A 10504-nucleotide genomic window follows, 5' to 3' on the forward strand; every position below is an offset into this window, starting at 1 on the left:
AAGGTATTTTTGTTTTCATTAATTTATAAATATTCTAATTAACTGTAAAAGGTCCGTAACTATATTATCATACCGTATCATTTATAAATGTACGGAGTGTTATTATATGGAACCTCGACCAGTGGCAAGTCACGAGACTGTCTAGTATTTCACCATTACTTAGATATTGTATTCAACCGTCACGGGCCATTGGTACAGTGGTACGCATGGACAAAATTTTAGTTATTTATTAGTGAGCTTTAGTCCAAAGTTATATCATGAATTAGGAAATACGTGCACCCAAATATTTTTTATTTTTATTTTTTTTACAAATAAATAATATATATATATATATATATATATATATATATAATTTATATTATTAAAACATATTTTAAATAACACTTATATTGATATTTTAAAAATTTTAAGAGTAAATTTCACTTTTAGTTATATTCTTTTAATTTTGCTTATTATATCATTTACTTTTATTTGTTTGCTACAATTAGTTATCCATTTAAATTTTTATCATTTAACCATTCAATAAAGAGAACTAACGTACGTTCAAGCCTTGCCTTAACATATAACTTTTCTCCCTTAGCTCTCTTGTCGTTTTGCTTGAATGATAAAATTACATGTTTGATTGTCATATTTATTAAATGTGAAATACCAACATTTTAAAAAGATGACTAATTGTGACAAACAAATGAAAGTCAATGATATAATGTGTCAAATTAAAAGAGCATGACTAAATGTGACAATGTCACAATAGTTGAGGATTAAAAGTAAAATTTGCTCATTTTTTTATAAATAAAATCATTACTTTATAATTTATATACATATTTTACTATATTACTGTTGGCTCATAAAGTTATAACTGATAATTAAAATTACTACTGTAGGTTAATAAAAGTCAGAAATACTACAAGTTAATCACAAATTATTAAAACGTTATATTGAAAACTATATCCAGTGACGGATCCAGAAAAAATTGTCAGTGGGGGCAAAACATTATAGTTTGAAAACCAATGAAACACTTAAGAAATATAGTCATAAAATTATTGGATATAGACAAAATAAAACACATTAAAACTTTATAAAAATATTCATAACAAAATATGAAACATAATTAATTTAATAAAATAATTCAAATAAAAAACACATTATAAATTATACATCGTGTCAACACATTATAAAGAAACACTTATGTTGAAAGTAAGTGATTTAATGAAGCAATTAAAGAAACCCTTATGTTGAGCCATAATGAAACAGAAACAGTTAGGAAAGGGATGGGATTAATGTTGAGAGAGGAAGGACTCGAACCACAGACGTTTCCCAAGCCCAAAAATGCCTTTGCCAACTCGTCCAACTTAACTATTGGTCACCTTTATCAGTTTTTAAATATTTATATGTAAAGCATGTACTATATATACATATATACATACAAAGGCTATATATGGGGTGGGGGTGGGGTGAGTGGGGGCAGCTGCCCCCACTGCCCCCATGCTAAATCCGCCCATGACTATATCAATGTGTGTGTCATTTAAAATACTTCAATGGAATTGATGGAATTAATTAAATTCAATATATTCATCAGGAATATTTTTAAAAATATTTTTTATATATTAATTTTATATATACAAAAAATAGAGAATAAAATATTTAAATAATAATTGATCTGATGAATTTTCCTATATTATATTTATATATCAGATTTTTTTTACGCACTTACAATATTATTTCTATGTACTTGAATCCATGACATAATTTTCCTACCTAATTGGGCAATCAATGCACAAAATTCAAACACACACACACACACACACACACACACACACACACACACACATATATATATATATATATATATATATATATATATATATATATATATATATATATATATATATGGGAAATTCTATTTGCACCACCCATTTTGCTATTTACACCCTCTATTTAATAGGTGTAATAGCTTTATAGGTGGTGTAAATAAAAAAGTGCTATTTGCACCACCTCATTAAATGTAGTCAAACATTAATCTTTATTTTTTTTTTATTTTTATTTAATAATCAATCTCTTATTATTATTATTATTATTATTATTATTATTATTATTATTATTATTATTATTATTATTATTATTATTATGTTTTAATGCATAATTATTTTGTGCGTGCAATATTTTTTTAAGTTTCTTTTTTTTTTTCAATACATCTTTTTTTGTTCAATACATGTTTTTTTAAGTTTATATTTTCAATACTTATTTTTGTTTATGTTTTAATTTTAAATAAAGAGAAATAATAATTAATTTTGTTATTCTAATATTTTTTATAACTCAAATTTGTTCTATACATTGTTTTAAATTGATTTAACTATAAATTGAAATATAAAATGATTACTAGTGATATTTGAAATGAATAAATATAAATTGATTTTCTACCTATATTTTTATACTGTAAATACCGTAACAATTTTATAAAGATATATGTGGGTTATAGTTCTAACAATTTTGATGTAGTTAAAATTCTATAAAGATATGTGGGTTAGAGTTCTATTGAGACTTTGAAATATAAATTGATTTTCTACTTATCTTTTTATACTGTAAATACTGTAACAATTTATAAAGATATGTGGATTAGAGTTCTAACAATTTTGAGGTAGTTAAAATTCTAATCATAAAATAAGTGGAGGTCAAGGCTTCTAATCATAAAATAAGTCTACTGCATGCGTTCCTACACTCTTTCTATTTTGAATTTTGTATTTATGGTTGTCCTTCCGTCTCTGTAGAATAGTTTCCTGCAATTGTGTATTCTTTGTAGTATAAGAACAAAGTGGCTTAAAATACAAATAGCAACACCCATAGAAATAAATAACAATTCATTAACAATTCAATTCTGCCTATTTGTTTATACTGTAAATACAATAAATTGCTTAATTTACAACTATATTCACAACAAATTAAATTAATTTACAACTATATTCACCAAATTGATTAATACTATAATTTTCTCTCTTGACATGGAACAAAGAGATTGTTATTTAGTCAATTGAGAAATTATATCTAATTTAAATGAATCCTAATTACCTAGCAAGCAAGAACAAACTGGCTTAAAATACAAATAGCAACACCCATAGAAATAAATAACAATTCATTAACGATTCAAATTCAAATAACAACTTAAAATACCTCATATATAATGTCCTTGACTTTGATTTTGATCATTGTAACTAAGTAACTGGCTTTGATTCTGATTATTGTAACTAAATAAATCTTCTATCCAATCATCCATGGCTTATAAATTGTGTGATACATATACATAACACACACCCCACATATATATAGAGTCATATGAGTCCAATTTGTATTCTCTGCCGCCCAAATCATCAGTAATTTCATCTCACAAACATTAATATTGACTAATTGTTTAAAAAAATATGTATTGAAATTATAAACTTAAAAATATGTATTGAAATTAGAAACTTAAAATAAATGTGTTAAAATTAGTAATTAAAAAAAATATGTATTGAACAAAAAGTATATATATTGAATAAAAAAAAAGATGTATTGAAAATAAAAACTTAAAAAAAATATTTATTGAAACTTAAAAAAATATTGCATAAATAATTAGGCATTAAAACAAAAAAAAAATAACAACAAAAAAACAAAAAACAAAAAAAAAAAAACAAACAAAACAAAAGCAAAACAGTGACTGGGTTCATTTTTTTTTTTTTAAAATTAAAGTTTTAATTAATTAGGTTTTGAATTAAAATATTATTAATTATACCTCATAAATGAAGTTTGGTCAAGGTGGTGCAAATAACAAAATAAATCCTTATTTGGCTATTTACACCACCTATACAATTATTAAAAGTTTTTACCTTTTTACAATTTCATGATACTTTATATCCCCTTTTGGTCAAAGGGTGGTGCAAATAGCAACATTGAAAATATAAAAAGTTAAAAACTTACAATAAATACATAGGTGATGCAAATAGCCTAATGGGTGGTCAAAATGCTATTTGCACCACCTTGTCAAACATGCAATTAATACTTTGATAATTTAAAATTTAATTAATTAATACATTAAAAAAAAGAAAAAAAAAAGAAAAAAGAAAAGACTCACCTTCTCCGGTGAGAAGGCCACCCAGTGGGTCGCCTTCTCGTCGGAGAAGGCGACCCAGGCAGATTTCTACCTGGGTTGCCTTCTCCAGTGAGAAGGCAACCCACTGTGAGTTGCCTTCTCACCGGAGAAGGCAACCCAGGTAGAAATCTACCTGGGTTGCCTTCTCCGGTGAGAAGGCGACCCACTGGTCTGCCTTCTCACCGGAGAAGGTGACCATGTTAACTTTTTTTTTTTTTTTTTTTTTTTTTTTTTTTGCCTCTTTATATTTCTCCTCTTTATTTTAAATATCCTATTTCAATACATAGATTTTATAAGTTTGTAATTTGAATACATATTTTTTTAAGTTTATAATTTCAATACATATTTTTTAGTTAATATTGATTTTCGTGATATGAAACCATTGGTAATTTGGACGGCAGGGAATACAGATTGGACTCAAATGACTCTATATATATGTGGGGTGTGTGTGATGTATATGTCTCATACAATCTATAAGCTATGGACGGTTGGATTGAAGATTTTTTTTTAGCTACAATGATCAAAATCGAAGACAATTTCTTAGTTACAATGATCAAAATCAACAACATTATGAGGTAATTTAATTTTTTATTTGAATTGTTAATGAAATGTTACAATTGAACTTACGTATATTTGTTCATTGCTTTTATATATTATTTAGAAATTTAAGTTCATTGCTTTTACATATTATTTAGAAATTTAAGTACGTATATTTATTTGTTATTAGAAAATTCATTGCTTTAATATATCAAGAGTTGTTATTTGTTTGCCTATTTAGGACGAAAATGCAATTGAACTTTATGATGACAATAGAAATAAAGATGAAGATCAAGTGAACCTAAATCTCGAGGTTGCATGCGAATGGTCTACAGAAACGGTAAAACAAAATTCATACACAAATCATAGTTCCATATTGATTTATATATATGCATAGGATCTTTCTACTATATTCTTTTGTTTTAATATTATTATTAACTTATAAGCATGTAAGCAACAACATGTTTGTATATATTGTGCTTTAATTAGTATGTATACTTAATTTCTGTTTTTTTTTTTTTTTTTTTTTTTTTTTTTTTTTTTTTTGAAATATGTTGGTATACATGCATGTAGTCATTCACGCCATATTATTATTATTATTATTATTATTATTATTATTATTATTATTATTATTATTATTATTATTATTATTATTATTATTATTATTTAGAACCAAACAAGGCAAAAAAAAAAAAGGTATAATCATATATAATACTAGGTATAGTTATATTTTTATTATTGATACAAATATTTTTTTTTATTAGGCATTCATGTCTCGCGAAGATTTAATTGAATGGGTTCAAAGTTGAGGTCGGGATCTCAGATATGTTATTGTGATTAAAAGGTCCCGGAATAAGAATAAGAGTCCTACAGTTATATTTCAGTGTGACCGTGGTGGTGCTTACGTGCCAAAAAAAATCTCATCCAAAAACACGGGTACAAGAAAAATTGATTGTCCATTCCAATTGGAGGGGAAATACATACTTGTTGATGGTTGCTGGAGGGTAAGGGTAATATGTGGAGTACATAATCATGATCCTGCGTTGCACCTTGAAGGTTACCCTTATGCAAGGCGATTATCAGGAAATGAAGTCGAATTGGTGGAAAATTTGTCAGCGATGCATGTGAAACCACGAGACATTTTAACGTCTGTGAAGAGGCAAAATCCGGAAAATGTTTCCATCACAAAAACCATATACAATGCACGCCAAAAATTTCGGATGATGGAGAAAGCAGGTAAAACTCAAATGCAAGTTGTTATGTCTTTTTTACATAACAATGGTTATTTGCATGAGAGTCGAACTAATATTGCAACAAATGAGTTAGAAGATTTGTTTTTTGTTCATCCTAAATCTTTGGAGAAGTGGCGTGCATTTCCACATGTGTTGTTGATAGATGCGATGTATAAAACAAATAGGTACTCGATGCCCCTCGTCGAAATGGTTGGTGTAACTTCGACCAACATGACATTTTGCATAGCGTTCGCCTTCATGCACAAAGAGAATGAGTCCACTTATACTTGGGCATTAAATTGTCTCAATGCTACAATTGAGGGATGCATTACCCCGCGTGTTATCGTCACGGATCGAGAGTTGGCATTGATGAAAGCATGTAAAAATGTGTATCCGGATGCTAAAGGATTACTTTGTAGATGGCATATCTATAGAAGTATTTTGAGAAAGTGCAGACCATCGATACCATCCAACCATCATTGGGATTTATTCTACCAATCATGGAACGCATTAGTTGAGTCTCAGTCTCATGAAGCATATATGTCTCTTTTAGCTCAACTAAAAGCAGTTTTGGTTGACTTTCCAAGTATTATTCAATGTATATTTAATATTTTTTTAATAAGGCATATTTGTTCAACTAATGCAATTATTACTATTTTCAGGTGTTTTTGGTTATATTGATGATAATTGGCTGCAACCGTATAAAGAAATGTTTGTATCTGTTTGGACTGATCGATATCTCAATTTTGGAAATCACACTACGAACAGAGTTGAGAGTCAGCATGCCAAGTTAAAAAATTACTTGGAGTCATCACAGTCAGATTTGGAGACATCATTGGATTATATCGACAGAGTCATTCAGTCACAAGACACAGCAATCAAATCAAGTCTTGAACAAAGTAAAATTGTCATTCGACATCGGTTCAACACTTCACACTTTCAAGAATTGCGTGGATTTGTGTCTATTCATGCACTAAATCTCATTTTTAATGAGTTTGCGAGGTCACAAGTTGGCGGGTTTACTGTTGAAAATTGTGGATGTCGGTTGCGAACAAGTTGTGGGCTTCCATGTGCACACGAGCAGGTAACATATTTCAACTTTGTGGTAAGCCCATCGCACTTGATTCGATTGATATATTTTGGAGGAAGCTCAACTTATCATCTTCCATCTCTCTAACTAATGAGGATTTTGGTGTTGAGCATGAGCTTCATATGTTTAAGGATCAGTTCAAGAAACAATCAAGAACTGGTAAATTCAGCATATTGAGAAAGTTGAGGGAGTTGATCGTGCCATCTACAACATCAATCCGTGAGCCAGCCGTGCAATTAAATGTTCGTGGGCGTCCCAGTTCAAAAAACAAATCTCTCTTAAGAACTCTATCTCTCAGAAAAATTCAAGCCGAACCAAATAATATTCAGTTTCAAGAACCAGCTCGGAATAGTTGTTCAACTGCATCAAATTCAGGTAATAGACATTTTTACCATCCATATATTCTTCAACTCCCGGTTATATTCCATCCTTTCATCATGCAAGTGCAAGATGTGAGATTTGACGGAAACTGTGGATTTCGAGCAGTAGCTCTATGTCTTGGTTTTAAGGAGGACGAATGGTTCAAAATTCGATCCAATTTAATCGAAGAACTAGAGTATCACAAGATGGAATATACCAATATGTTTGGAACTCAAGGATGGTATAATGTCTATAACATGTTGAATTTTTTTGCACAAGATCGGTGTGCACCAGTTGAGCACTGGATGACTATGCCGGAGATGGGTGTACTAATTGCTTCCCGATACAATGTGATACTGCATGTTTTGAGTATGGCCGACAGTACAACATATTTACCACTCCGATCTAACCCACCACCTTGGTACGAGCATGTAGCAATAGCCCTTGGTTATGTTAATAATAACCATTATGTTAAGGTAACATTGACAGGAGGGTACCCAATGCCTACTATTGCTCCACAATGGGCTTATTTTAGATATGATTGTGCAAATGCATGGATTACTCCATATATGAATCGGATTGAAAGTTACAATGAGCATGTACGCTCTAATTGTACTCGGGAAAATGTTATATTAGATTGAAATTTAATGAATTTGTTTTTTAGTTTTTTTATTGTGATGTTAGTGTTTTTTACATTTTTAGCGATTCAAATTTAATATTATTATATGTTTATAATAAAGATAAAAAAAAATATACAACAAATTTTAATTCTAAAGAATATTAAAATAATAAAATTAATTATTATTTTTTTATTTAAAAATTAAACCATAAACAAAAACAAGTATTGAAAATAGAAAATTTAAAAAATATATTGAAGAAAAAGATACATTGAAAATAGAACAATTTTTTTTATTGAAAATAAAAACTTAAATTAGACATTAAAAAAAAAAAAGTCCCGTCACCTTTCCCGGTGAGAAGGCAGGGACTGCCTTCTCCGGTGAGAAGGCAGCCTAGTGGGTCGCCTTCTCACCGGAGAAGGCGACCCAGGTAGAAACTACATGGGTTGCCTTCTCAGGTGAGAAGGCAACCCACTGGGCTGCCTTCTCACCGGAGAAAGTGACGCCAAGTTTGGTGTTTTTTTTTTTTTTTTAAATTAATAATTTTATTGTAAAATAAAAAAATATATAAAATAAATATTACTCTTTTGACCACATTAAACGATGGGGTGTAAATAGCATTTTTTAGTTAGCACCACCTATAAAATGGTTTGACCTATTATGTAGGTGGTGCAAATAGTAAAAAGGGGGGTGTGAATAGAATTTCCCGTATATATATATATATGTATATATATATATATATATATATATATATATATATATATATATATATATATATATATATATATATGGTCGCGTTCAGGTGCGAATAAGTGCCCAGGAGAGAAATACTAACCAATCAGCGCGCGCCACGTGTCAGCATTCATTTATCGGTTGCACCTACTTTCACCTACAATACACATACTTTCGCCTGAAAGTGCATGTAGATTTTGCCTGCATTTATTGATCGGATGCACCTACTTTCACCTACAAGTGCACCTACTTTCGCCTGCAAGTGCATTTAATTTTGCCTTGTTAAAATTCATTGATCTGAGTTCAACGGGGAGTAATATCTCTAAAAACCACCCACAAACATTCATGCACCTAGGTGCAACTACATATAACTATAGGTGCAACTACTTATAACTATAGGTGCACTTAGTATTGATGCTCAATGTAGATTTTTAGTTGCACCTATAATACATTTTACTTGCACTTCGATGTTCAATCATTTACGAAAATGCCACCGCATTTTTAAAAACAAATCATTGTTTCTCACCCATTAGATCTGGACACGTGGACGGATATCAGACATTCCTATTTCGTACATGGAGACTTCATTCGCACGGGAGTGTAAATGTATAAATATATATATATATATATATATATATATATATATATATATATATATATATATATATATATATATATATATATAGGGACGCACTCAGGTGCGAATAAGTGCCCAGGAAGGAAATGCGAACGAATCAGCGCGTGACACGTGTCCAGATCTAATAACTTTAAAAAAAATGCGGTGGCATTTTCGTAAATAATTGAACATCGAAGTGCAAGTAAAATCTCTTATAAGTGCACCTATTTTCACCTATAAGTGCATGTAATTTTGCCTTGTTAGCATTCACTTTCCGCAACCATTCATGCACCTGGGTGTGCTTATAACTATTTGTGCAACTATTTATAACTATAGGTGCAACTACTTATAACTATGTGTGCACCTACTTTCACCTATAAGTGCATGTAATTTTGTCTTGTTAACATTCATTGATCTGAGTTCTGCGGGTAGTAATACTCCTGAAAACCACTCGCAAACATTCATACACCTAGATGCAACTACTTATACCTATGTGTGCAACTACTTAGAACTATAGGTGCAACTACTTAGAACTATAAGTGCAACTAAGTATTGATGCTCGGTGTAAATTTTTACTTGCACCTATAATACATTTTACATGCACTTGTAATACATTTTACTTGCACTTCGATGTTCAATTATTTACGAAAATGCCACCGCGTTTTTTTAAAAAATCAGTGTTTCTCATCCATTAGATCTGGACACGTGGACGAATAGAATCCATTCCTATTTCGCGCCTGGGGAAGCCGTTCGCACCCGAGTGCAACTCTATATATATATATATATATATATATATATATATATATATATATATATAGGGACGCACTCAGGTGCGAAAAAGTGCCCAGGAAGGAAATGCGAACGAATCAGCGCGTGACACGTGTCCAGATCTAATAACTTAAAAAAAAAAACGCGGTGGCATTTTCGTAAATAATTGAACATCGAAGTGCAAGTAAAATCTCTTATAAGTGCACCTATTTTCACCTATAAGTGCATGTAATTTTGCCTTGTTAGCATTCACTTTCCGCAACCATTCATGCACCTGGGTGTGCTTATAACTATATGTGCAACTATTTATAACTATAGGTGCAACTACTTATAACTATATGTGCACCTACTTTCACCTATAAGTGCATGTAATTTTGTCTTGTTAACATTCATTGATTTGAGTTCAGCGGGTAGTAATACTCCTGAAAACCA

The 10504-nt window shown here is 30.1% G+C and overlaps 1 protein-coding gene across 1 annotated transcript; it reads left to right on the forward strand.

Moving 5' to 3' along the window:
• The first annotated feature begins 5775 nt into the window (after window positions 1-5775).
• Window positions 5776-7980, forward strand: LOC109157643. Its single transcript, XM_019305494.1, has 3 exons — window positions 5776-6475; window positions 6552-6788; window positions 6974-7980. The coding sequence occupies exons 1-3, from the start codon at window positions 5776-5778 to the stop codon at window positions 7978-7980; spliced, it is 1944 nt and encodes a 647-aa protein (XP_019161039.1).
• The last annotated feature ends 2524 nt before the right edge of the window (window positions 7981-10504 follow it).

The sequence above is a fragment of the Ipomoea nil genome, unplaced genomic scaffold (assembly GCF_001879475.1).
Source record: "Ipomoea nil cultivar Tokyo-kokei standard unplaced genomic scaffold, Asagao_1.1 scaffold2791, whole genome shotgun sequence".
Classification (NCBI taxonomy): Eukaryota; Viridiplantae; Streptophyta; class Magnoliopsida; order Solanales; family Convolvulaceae; genus Ipomoea; species Ipomoea nil.